This window comes from Gymnogyps californianus, chromosome 27, assembly GCF_018139145.2.
Source record: "Gymnogyps californianus isolate 813 chromosome 27, ASM1813914v2, whole genome shotgun sequence".
NCBI classification, from domain to species: Eukaryota; Metazoa; Chordata; class Aves; order Accipitriformes; family Cathartidae; genus Gymnogyps; species Gymnogyps californianus.
The window spans coordinates 2,453,605-2,466,023 of NC_059497.1; the positions used below are offsets into that span (position 1 = coordinate 2,453,605).

The window sequence follows — 12,419 nt, forward strand, 5'->3', positions numbered from 1 at the left end:
GGCAGGGCATATGGGCAAGATGTACACAGTACATAGGCAACTCATTAGCGAGCGCTGCCTGGGTCTGCAGGACAGATGGACTGACCTCGCTGACAAGACCTCCCTCCTGTAAAACCCTTTGGGAGCAAGAAATCAGGTCTCTGAAGGAGATGCAATCGGTCACCATGAGGCTGGAGACCCCCCCGCGGAGCCCCCTCCCCGGCATACCTGGCTGCAGGGCGGCAGGAGGGTGCTCTCAGGCGAGAGCTGGCTCTGGCACTGGCCCGGCCGGCGGCAATCCAGCTGGATGAGGCTGCGGCACTCCTGGTGGCACGTGTATCTGCAGTCTGCACGGGGAGAAATGAGAAAGTGAGGCACCCGAGACCCCCAGCCTGCTATTGAGGAGCGGCAGGGGAACCCCAGGAAGAGACCGGACTCCTGCCGGAGGGCAGACCGATGCTCGTGGGCAGGGGCACGGCCAGAGCTGCCCGCCAGGCACACATCCCCATTCAGGCACACTCCTGCAGATGGGGAGAGGTACCAGAATACCTCATCCAGAGCAAATATTGCTCCCATGCCCTCTCCCCAGGGAAACCTGTGTTTCTTGCTGCAATGCTGCGGCACAGGCAGCGTTCCTGCCTTGCGTCCTGCTGCCTTTCCCCTGATCTGCTGGCATGCTAATATACAAAGTAAAGAATATGCTCAAGTGCCACCAAACCATGGGGTACACCACTCCCCAGCTATGCTCCTTCGAGACGTCGCCTGCACAGCGCCTGCAGCAAAAGCTTGGCTGCTTCACAAGGAAAGGATGTTTCATCTTTGAACATCAGGAGGGGAAAAACATCTTTGTATTAGACAGCAGTCAAACTATTTAAGGTCACTAAATATGAACACTTCAAGGGCCAGTTACAGTGACCGAGCCATGGATCTCCCATCAGACTGCCAAAAAGCCACCCCTGGAGAGGGTACGGACACCTCCCGGGCCCTGGCAAAGGCTGTGACCTCCCATCCCCAGCGCACACGCTGCCCAGGTGCAGTAAGGCATTTAGGTAGCGTGTTTTCTTTGGATGCTAACCCGTCCCCGTAAGACATTAACTAGTTCAAGGTAGGAATTGCACAGACGACTCCGCAGAGCCCAGGTTTAACCTCTTCAGGCACCGGGTCCTGCTCGCCCACAGCCCAGGGCTGCTGAGGGGCAGCACTTGGCACAGCCAGCTCCATCTACCAGACACAACAGTTATCACATATTCATGGCTGTCGCTCCCCCAGCCCTTTCCCTCAAAGCCCTGACTCCTCCATACCCTCCTGACCGCAGCTAACAGCCTCCTTCCACTTTAACGGCCCTTCCGAGCCTTTTAATTTTTAACTGTCGTACAAACAGTGTTAAATTTACTTTTTACACTACCCAAAATTCCAGAGCGGTCACTGACCTGAAAAAAAAAATATCCTAAAACCAAGGCAAGAGAGTTCACTCCACAGAAGGAGACGGGACTGAGTGCCCGTCCCTGCACCAGCCCTGCCACCCCGCTCCAAGCCAGCAAGCTTGTATTTTAAATACTCTTCTTTTTTCTTTTCTTTTTTCTTTTTCTTTTTTCTTTAGCATTTGGGTCATTGGTTTTGAATATCTGGGGCTTGCAGGAAAGCAAAGGAATATCCCGTGTTTGCTTTGGGAACAGTGATTTCTGCTCAGCTCTGCTGAATGCTCGCACACAGGAATGCCCGAGAATGAATGAGAGGAGCTGAACCACTGCTGGGAGCTGGTGCCTGAGGGGGGAAAACATCAATCTCCAGGGGAAACAGGGAAATCATTTATCATTAAACATTCATCTGGCATGAGCTGTCTATCATTCTCCTATTCCAAGTCAAGTAAGCCTGGGGGAAAGCAGGGAGACTTGCCTTTTTTTTTTTTTAATTAGAGATAAACTGCACAGTTACATGGTAATTTAATGCATGACCTTTTGAGCAACTGGAACAGCCTTTTAATGGGGGACATTCGCCAAGTCTTTGCTGGAGGTGCCAATTTGAGGATGCTCCAGTTGCAGGTTCACCTGAGCATCTGGTGCCAGCAGAGAGTCCCTTCTGCCTATTTGGTCCAGGATTTGCAGATTTGGGCAGCTGCCTCCTGCTCCCCCGGACCGCAGCCTGCCGGGGCGGGAAGGCTCGAGCGTCTTGGGTGAAGGAGGCGCATGGTAAGAGGTCTGAAATACGTAACACGGACCACAGAAATTACAGTTCCCAAGCACGCTTCCGGATCAGGCCCATCGCGGCCAGGCATTTCTTTACAGGATTAAAGTATGACACCTCCTTAGTCACCGTCACCTATTAACAGACCTAATCGCTCGGTATCCGGCAGGGAACACTAATTTTAGAAACCCAGCACAGCTTTAGGAAGCAGCCACGTGACAGGTTTGCCAAGAGGAGCAGGATGCCTCCACTTACGCTTTAAGATAATCTCCATTCAAGCCAAACAAAGTAACACTTGGAAATGTAGTTTCTTTAAAAACAACAACAACAAGAGTCAGATCACAATACTGTGAAAAACTTTGGTGGCTGAAAGGAATTTCCCTTTCTCCACAGACAGAGTTTCTCAGGGGGATAAAGTTCGATAGAGTAGCACAGTCCAATACAGATGCCCATCTAGATGCCTAAATATAGGACTGCAGTCATCCTGCCCACCTCCATCCTCCCACTCCCACCTCCTGAATACCGCAGATGCTATGGGGCATCTTTCGATCCGACCCACGTGCAAGCCCCAGATCTGTAGGCTAGGGAGACAAAAGGAGAAGGCGCAGGTCTGTGGCAGAGTGGCCAGATCCTGGCCCCAGCGATGACAGAGGCTCCAAGAACCAGACCCCAGCCAGGCGTTCACCTAAAGAAGAACCTCCTGCAACCCCAAAGCAACACCGCACGGGAGACCGGATACAACTGCTCCCAAAATTAGGATGGAAAGGGTCTAAAGTGTCCCGTCACCTCCCCTGTGATGCTCTTAAAGTCTGATCTCTGGATAAAGTTTGTGGTTGCTGCAGCGGTGCTGGGTGACTGCTCTGCCCTGGTGAAAACACACACACACACCCCCGGCTGTCCCCCCGCCAGTCCTGGCACACACAGGACCGCAGGGGAGTGCTGTCGAGAGGGTACGCTTCAAACAAGCTACAAAAAACCCCTTGTGGGATGTTAAATGAATCATGAAATTGCAGGAGTCACCTTAAAGCTCTGGTTCCTCGTTTAGGGATCCTGCCGTTCATTTTAAAAAAGGGGGGAAAAAAAAAAAAAAAAAAAAGGGCAGCAAATCAGAAATGCTCCCAATATCAGCAAAGTTAAGGAAAACCTTTGAAGCGTGACCCAGCTGCCATGGGAAGGCTCAGAGCCACCAAAGAAAGAAAAATAAAGTGTCATGAGTTTTGAAAGCGGTGAGAGACTCTGCAGGTGTTTGAGCACTGGAAGCGGGCAATGTTGGAGAACGGAGATTTCTTCCATTCGCCTTCGAACTCCGGAATCCTTCAGCCAGCTCACACACACCTTTAAATGCAGGCTACGCGTGAGGTTTGATTTTGCAAGCTGTGCTGCTTAAGACTGAGGGCTCGGTGCCTCTGCCCTCGCTCGGAGGAGACGCCCGACGTCACTCGGGGTAACCTCGGGGACGGCTGCAGGATGTGGCCCTGCGACATCCCAAGAGCTGGCAGGCATCTCCTGCTGCCGGGAGGGGACAGGACCGGACCTGCGGCATCACCACCAGCTCCAGCATTCACAGAGCAAATGCAGGGAGGGGACTTCGTTTTCCTGCGAAGCACTTTCTGACATCGCCCACGACAATGATCCAGCCCCGTCTCTGCCTCAAGTCTGCAGCTCCGTCACTGGAGGTCTCAGTAGTTTTAGGTCTAAATCAGATGGTTTGGGTTTCGTTTGTTTGCAGACACAGGTAAAACCCAAGAGTGGTTTTCCGTTTGTTCAGAGCGGACAACAAGACCCCCCTGACGACAACCACCCCTCTGAGAGGTCCCTGCACCACTGCAGGGTCTGAAGGGCAAACCCAGCTGCCAGGCAGATGCTCTTGAGCCATTATTTACTAAAAGGCAAATTTTCCTTTCCAGTGGCAAGCGGGGCAGCACCGATGCCCTGAGCTGCGCTCTGCCGCAGCGCTCCCGCGAGAGCGGGGCTGCAGAAGGAGCCGGAGCAGAAGCTGAAGCCACCCGGTGCCACCGGCACGGCGGCAGGAGAGCGTGCCAGCCCCACGCCAGCCCCGCTACCTGCCGGGCAGGATCCCGTGCGGCCGTGCATCGCCGGCGGTGCGGTGCTCTGCAGCACGGACAGGGCAGCACCGCGGGAACCCCCCCAACGCCTAATTAGCAGCAGAAAGCCTGCACGCAGCGGCAGCCAGCAAACACATCCAAACACGCCGATTTACACCACCACCTACCTCTAACCAGCAAGACCTCCCTGCTCGGCCTCCTCAGCAACCGGAGTCCCTCAGACCAAGACTTTGACTTGGGAAAATGCCTGAATATTTTGCGAATTCTCTTTGTTACAAGCCCAAAGCAAGCGGCTGCCTCCGCTTTCCCGTCTGTCATCCTTGCGAGAGGAGGTCGATAGCTTCCTGGGCACACGGAGCCAGGCGGGCAGCTCTTCAATGCCGAATGCTGCTGAGATGCAACGTGCATCGGTGCAAGTTACATCTGCTTCCACGAGAGGCCTTTCCTCCCACGGAGATAAAACACTGACATTGTCCATGTACAACCTGCTGCCATTTGACGGACTTATTTATTTATTTTTTGAGCAATGAGGCAACACGCAGCTCAGAGCTTGTGCATCTCTGGGCTTGTCCTGTTAGCCATGGAAAACTTTCTATTTCTGGGGCTTTTTGCTTGATAAGATAAAACAACCCAACGGAAGAGATTAGAGAGAGAAAGCGCAGGACCCAGCCGTACGCCGTGAGGGCTCTTTCCAACATCCTCTCTTCACTTTGCTGCTTTTCCCCTGCAGTCTTCTAAAGTTTAAGGGAAAAAAAATCTCTAATGTTTAATCAAAGGTTAAATTAAAGGAATACACTGAGATTAACTATATTTATAACATTGATTTAAACTCTGCACATAGTTAGCTAGGTTTTCAGATCAATGCTACAGTCCTTTCACAGCATCTATCAGTTACAACTGTACCGGGTGTCGAATGATGGCGTGGGACATAAACATCAGTTTAACAGTACGCTTGAAATCTGCCACTTTGTACCCTCTACATCACAACTGTCCCCTCTCTGCTCAGGACTCCTCTCACAAACCGACCAGGTTTCCAGCACCCTGCACAACACATTCTTGCCTTTATACAGGGAGTAACAAAGATTAAATTTAATCCTAAAAATCACACCAAGCAGCATAAGCAATGAGTTAAACAACACAGGGGACTTTCTTATTCACCCCTCGCTGTTCCAACACCTAGACAGCATCTCTTCAGCTACATGCGTCCCCACTTCCCACACTGCGACCAGCAAAATCAACTTAACCTACTGGACCGGGGACAAAGCCGGGAAAGAAAAGGGACAGCCCAAAAACTAACCTGCAAAGTAAGATCTGGAGCCTTGGCTGGTATGTCTTGCCATAAATCCTTCCCAAGGCACCGGACTGGATTGCAGCAAGAAACATGTCCCTGAAGACCTGAGCTGCTCCAGGAGCCCCAGCAGTCTGCCACAAGGCTCTGGGCAGGTCACCGTCCCTCCTCACATCTCCATCTCCCCCGGGTAAGTGAACGCCCTGCCTCGGGGAGCCTCAGCGGGCGGGATGCACCCCAGCACCCCACCCCATCCTCATCCGACCTCAGCAGCACCCGCCCGGCAAGTGCCATCCCAACCTGCCCAAGTCACCTGGGAGCAGGAGAAGCCTCAGGAATCTGTCTGAATCAGCTAAATAGGACAGAAATGCAAAGTACTGTGCGTCCTATGAACTGTTAGCAATTATTATTTACAGTGGCGAGACCAGAGACACCACAGAGCGTGGGAGGACGTGTTGGAAGAAGAGAACGTGAAAAACCACCGTGTCCCGGAGAGTGCCAGCGGTGCGAGCAGAGCCTCATCCTGGCGAGGCTGGGCTGTGCTTCTTAAGAGCATCCACACTTGCTAAAGAATTCATTATCTTAAGCAAACATCTACTTGAGAACCAGTAACATTAGAACTGTAGTTTGCTCTGCAAACTAGTAAGAGAAATGGTGTGTGTTTAACGAACTTACTGCTTAAGGAAAATAGGTTCTGATTCAGCACAGTATTTGAACACAGAATTAACTGCTCTCAGAGATAAGGGTGGCTTCAGACCAGAGGCATAAACCCAGACGCACGCTGAAGTGCTTCACTGAACCAGGTCCATGTCGCAGGATCTACAGATCAAAATCTGACTTCAGGTACAACTGCATTTGCCACTGGGATCATCAGGCGCTGGGATGTGCTCCGAGGTTTTCCTCGAGGCAGTGCCTCACAGCCAGCCTTCCCGGCAGGGAAGTGTGGAGAGCTGGAGTGATTTTCTTGCAAAGAAGCACTTCAGCCAACAAAGTCCTATTCTGCTAACACTGTGGTCATCCGAGCCAAGACCCACCCCGTCGATCGGGGAGGGCATCCCATTCCAGCTGCCAGCGGCTCTGCCGGGGAGACCACAGCTCCCGCGAGCAAACAGACAGAAACTGTTCATGGTCACTCCACGTGCCATAGGTGCATCCGGCTTAACCCACCTGGGCCAAAGAAACAACTCCGTGGGACTTCTTCAACGTGACCCAGGAAATACGTGGGCGGTAAATCATGTCCCCAGCTGCCAGGACAAGAGAGGCCACGGCTACGGGGGAGCCCCACCAGCACAGACACGGGGCTGGTGCACGCCTGGGGTAAGCGCCCCGGCCAAACCAGAGGATGGAGGAGCAAGGTGAAGGAGCGGGCGTGCTGCTGAGCGATCTCTGGCATGGGTCTTACTGCCGGCTTTGCTAACGGCTGCAGTACCAGAAACAGGAATTTTGTATCAGCACCTGCATCACTGGTACAGCAAGGATGAGAAAGTCCCCCAGGAAGAACCAGTCCACCTCAGGGTGAACTGGGATGGAAAGGGAGCAAAGCAGCCGACCCATGCACAGGTTAGGCTCTCACATAATTTTTCTGCCTTAAGCCACAAGATCCCCGGTCACCAGTGACCAGCCCACCCCGCACAGCGTGGAGGAACCCTGAGTCACCAGCGTGATGCTGCCAGGGAAAAAAAAAAAAAAATGCAAAGAGCAAAATAAAGCACGCTGAAGGCTTTGAAGCTGCGTTAGTCACCACTGCATTCAAATGACTGCACTCTGCCCCACCAGAACAAACACCAAAAAACCCGACAGCAAAGATGCACCTCCGCAACCTGCCCGCCCAGCCCCCAGCCTCTTGTGTCAGGAAAAGCTGCTGGCACCAGGACACAGTTACACTCCTACAGTGAGATTTTTTTTTTTTTTTTTTTTTATATTCATTCAGGCTTTGAAAGGTGCCAGCAGCACAAAGCCACACACATTAGATAGGAGATATTCAAAACACAGTGTATAATGGCACAGCTACTCCTCATGCCCAACTGCATTCTCTTAAATGCAATTTAAGTATGCCCAACTGCATACTCTTAAACACAAGTATTTTTAACAAGTGCCAGCAGGACGGCCCGGGGTCCGTTGCTCCCAAGCTCCCACCTCCCCATCCCTTCACATTGACACCAATGGGAGCAGCATGCTTGATGCCTGTCACACACGGGACCAACCCAGAGGTTCCCCATAAAGGCAGTGAAAAGGCTCCCGATGTCTCTGACACCTGCATCAGCCCCAGACGCAGCACCCGTGGGTAGGACTTGAGCTAAAACCTCAGTAAGAGCCTGTCTGCCACCTCCAGAGCCGTGAGACTGATTCAGGACAGCCTAAACCCACCACATGCCCAAGGAAAGCCACACAAGGGGACCATTTTCCTCATTCCGGGACTTGCCAGGTCTCTGCCCCCACCCCTTCCACCCAGAGCCCTGTCTGGAAGAGGAACCACAGAGCACACATCCATCAGTCTTGGAAAGACGGCTCCATGCTGCTCGAGAAAGGGGAAACGGAGCCGAGGGGATTTCAGTGCATCACTGGTTGGCATAAAAACCACGCGGCCAAAACCCCTTCCTCGCTCAGCAGCGGGGCCAGCTCCCGCTGCCCCTTCCCTTTTCCCCGTTTCCCCTCTTGCTAGAGCCAGGCACTGACCCACCCGCAGCCATCCGGGACACCGTGCCCATGGCATGGACGGGAAGGGACACAGACCTTTTGGGGAGGGAGGAGGAAGAAATGCCACTTTCCTGGTTTACTAAAGACAACCAGATTTGATGTAAATAAAAATGGGCCAGAACTGTACAAACAAAAACCTGAGTATTCTCCGGCTGCAAGTCAAAAGCAAACAAGCAGCGACTCTGCATCAGGAGAAAAAGAAATATTCACCAAGGAGGATGGCACACCCCATCTGCCGCTCTCGGGCATTTTTAAAAGGATACGCTAGTGGGATGACAGGGAATACAGATGATGTTATGAGCATCTCCACTGAAGTTTCCCTCTCTCCCCCCCCAAGCCTGCTTGTTTGGGGAATTTTCGAGGCAGAACTACTCCCACAGTCTGAATAATTCTCCTCTGAAATGAAAAGGGAAATAGAGTTATTTAAGATTTGTTTCAATATAACTATGGAAAAAATCCTGCCAGAGGAGAAGTCCCTCAAAACAACTATTTATAGTATTTGCAACACCACAAAATTCTGTGAATTATTACTTTAGACGAGGATTTCAAAACACACAGCCCAGTGCCTCACCCGCGCACGAGCCCCGTGACAGCTTTGCAGGGTGTCTGGTGAAAGACAAGAGCCCTGACAAAGTTTGTTTTGCTTCAAATAAACCCACGCTATTTCTTTAAGCGTGTTCATTCACACATTTGCTCCGGTGTGGCAGGCACAGCAGAGCTGCCAGCCCCAGGGAATGTGCCGGCCCTTACCAGGTTTTGAGGGAGTTAATCGGGAACGGCCAGCAAAAAGCAAAGGTACACACCAGAAAACATATTTACATCACCATCTTTCAAACAACACACCACGCAGCGAGTTCACCAGCCCCGGCGTATTCCTGTGTCACGTTGTGCTGGCCGCGTGGTGACGGCTGGGTTGCATTTAATTAACAGCAGTCAGTGCTAAAACCTTAATGCGATGCAGCGGGGCCATATGGTGCGACTGTCTCTCCCAATTGCCCTTCATTTCCAAACGGCACCAGGAGGCATGTGTAAGAGCCCCGCTCACACCGCGCTATGCAAATCACCGCTAGAAACATTTAATTGATTCATAATCTAAGGAAAGCCAAGCGTAAGAACCAGAACAGGCTGAGCGAGGGACTAATTGCCCCGGCGAGGCTGGCGTTACAGCACGTGCCTGGCATAACCCCCCGAACAAACCAGCAAACGAGCAACGAAGCCTCCTCCGGAGCTGCCAGCTGGGCAGCCGGCCCAGAGCCCCAGGCTCATTCCCTCGCCCTAAATAACCACCAGCACCAACTACCTGCCCTCCACACCGACACTGAGGGTACCCTCGCCCCACATGCCCCCGCTTGGGTACAGGCAGTCTTGTGGGCACAAGCCTGGGGTGAACGGCATCGGCATTAACAGCTTCTGCCAAAAATGAAGAGGCTCAGCTGATCCCGACCAGCAAATCTTCGAGTCACTCAAGCCCAAGCGCAGCGCTCCAGCCGCATCCAAAAAGACAAGTTTCCACCCAGCCTGCAGCAGGAGACGTGCTGACAGACCGAGCTGGAAAGGAGCAGTTTCAGCGTCAGCAGCGAGCACAGCACACGCTACCAAGTTATCCGTGACACAGGTTCGCTCAAAGCTCCTCTGCCCCGGCACGCCACGGCCTCCTCATTTCCCCATCTGCACCGCCGCGGCTGCGAGGACTAATACGGGTCGCACACCTCCAAGGACCGTGCAAACGCCCCGTGGTCCGAGAGCAGCACCCCAGGGACGTGGGACACAGAGCACACCGCTGCACGGCCCCGGCTGAATCACCTCGTTTGGCCCCTCCGTGTCCCCTCCCACACGATGGAAAGATTAGTCTCTCCTGCAGAACACAAGCATGAATACAGCATGTGTCTGACATGAGGAATACGCATCTTAGTGAATCTTGCTGCCACGAGCACTCTTACCCGAGGAGTTTGGGCAAAACAAGGTGTCTGACAAATTTACTACTTCTAGAGGAATTTACACCTCACCATAAAGCTTTACAAAGACGAATCCTTCCTGCTCACTGAGATCTGCTGCCCAGCGCTGATGCCAACCCCTTCACAACCCTGCCGATTAGCTGATAATCTCCTCTTTCCTGGAAAAGCTGCATTTCCCAAATCCGCCCGGCAGCACCTCACCGCACCCGTGCCCAACGCCCAGCCCCAGCCCCGGCGACAGCGGCCCCTTTGCGGGGAGACCCCGGCCAGGTCCCTTCCTCCATCCAGCTCCCGAGGCGCAGCACCGCGGGGCGCCGGGGACCCCCCCCCCCTCCCCAAGGAAGCCCGGCACGGAGCCCTCCTCGCAAGCCCGGCACGTCCCCACGGCACCCACAGCGGGGTCCGGGGGGCCCAGAGCCGGGGCGAAGGGGAGGGAGAGGGTCCGGCGCTGCCGCTGCGGGCAGAAGAGCCCGGGCAGGAGTGCGGGCAGGGGGCGCAGGCAGAGCACGGCTGCGGGACGGTAGCTCCGGGCAGAGCGGCAGGCAGGGCTGCAGTGCGGGCAGAGAGGCGGGCAGGGCAGGGGTGCGGGACAGCGAAGGGCAGGCAGGGCGCAGGCAGCGGGGCAGGCAGCACTCACAGTCGCAGCGCAGGGCGCGCTCCCGCACCGCCTCTCCGCACAGGTCGCACCAGCCGCGGCGCGGGGGGCGAGGGGCGAAGCGGTGACCGCGGCCGCGCTCCGCCGGCTCCCGCGGCGCCGCGAAGATGCTCCGCACGTCGGGCAGCAGCCGCGGGGTTCCGCCGCGCCGCCGCAGCCGCCGCCGCCGCGCCGCCCTGGCCCCGCCGGGGCTCCCCGGGGACCGGCCGCCCATCGGCTCGGGGGAAACGGCGGGGCCGGGGGACCGCCGGCGCATGGAACCGGGCGCGGAGGGAGGCAGCGGGCGGGGGCACGGCCCCACGGCCGGCGAGGCCATGGGCTCGGAGCGCCGGGCGCAGGCGCCTTGGACCGGCCCGGGGTGGGGGGGGGTGGAGGGGGGGTGGGAGGAGACACGGCGGGGGGGGCGGGGACCGGGACCGGCCCTGCGGGGGGACCCCTCCCGTGGAGACCCCCCCCGGAGGACCGACCCTCGGGTCCGCTCCCCGCGGGACCCATCTCCGTTGGACCCTCCGTGCGATCCTTCCTCGTGGAAACTCTCCTCCCCGTGGGATCTCCCCGCAATACATTTCCCCGTGGGAATCCCCCCCGCCATAGGACCTCTCCCCACGGGACACTCTCCTCCCACGGGACCTGGGCTGCCCGGGGGAGGGCGTACATCACCCCCCCGGTCCGGGTCCCGCGGCACAACGCGGAGCCAGGGGCTTTCTCCAGCGTCTGCTGCTTGAGCGCAGCCACATCCCCACCCCGGGGCTTTTCCCCCACGGGAGCTGTCAGATCACGTGTGGGGCACTGCACTGGAACAGGCTGGTGCAAACCCTCTCCTGGCACAACGCGGGTGTGTGGCCCAGGCTGGAAGGGCAGCTGGAACAAATTACCTTTCCCCACTGCAATGACAGCAGGGCTCCGGAGCGACGCTAAGGGCCGTGAGCCGAAGCAATTATCTCTCCCAGATGAGGCTCTTGTGGTTGTGGGAAATGCGAAAGGGGAAAATATTATGGCCAACTTCTGAAGTGGCTCCGAGCAGGCTCCAGTGCTGCAGCTCCGAGGACACCCGTGTCTGGCTAGCTAGCTTGCAAGCCTCTCCCCTGGGCAAAGGAGGCTTTGGGGGTGCAGGAATGGGGGTGGCCGGACCAGGCACCGTGTGGTCCTCTGCCACTCCACCAGCCTGATTACTAAGTGACTCCCTGCTCCTTTGAACACGAGGGCTGGATATCGCACACGATGCGAAGGTCCCCCGTCACCATAACAGCTTCCCCGCTGGCTTTAAGAGGCACGACCTGCTGCCCTTTTCCCCTGCATCCGGATGGAGCCCAGCGCACAGAGAGGGTGACACGGTCACCCCGAGTCATGCAGGACATGACTGCCCTTGCATTGCCCAGGCTGCGGGCTAACCATCTAACCCAGGCCATCCCTTCTTTGCTGCTCTCGGTCATACTGGTTTGAAATATGTAACTCGGACAGATTTGCTCCTGAATTTCTTTGGTTTGAGTGAGAGCAGCCAGGTGAAGAGGTGGCTGCAGTGCGTGCAGCGCTGGGCTGTGTGAATCCTGGCTTCTGGGCCCACGGGAAGCTGAATTTGACGTCTCTCATGAATT

General features: G+C 55.5%; 1 protein-coding gene across 1 annotated transcript in view; it reads right to left on the reverse strand.

Annotated features, from left to right (window-relative positions):
* Positions 1-11,140, reverse strand: part of RASSF5 (Ras association domain family member 5) — a 32,688-nt gene extending 21,548 nt beyond the window's left edge. Inside the window, exons 1-2 of the mRNA XM_050911515.1 lie at positions 10,807-11,140; positions 208-326 (exon numbers count right to left, since the gene is read on the reverse strand). Of these exons, the coding sequence (XP_050767472.1) occupies positions 208-326; positions 10,807-11,140 (453 nt within the window). The remainder of the gene's footprint in view (positions 1-207; positions 327-10,806) is intronic.
* Positions 11,141-12,419: the final 1,279 nt, after the last annotated feature.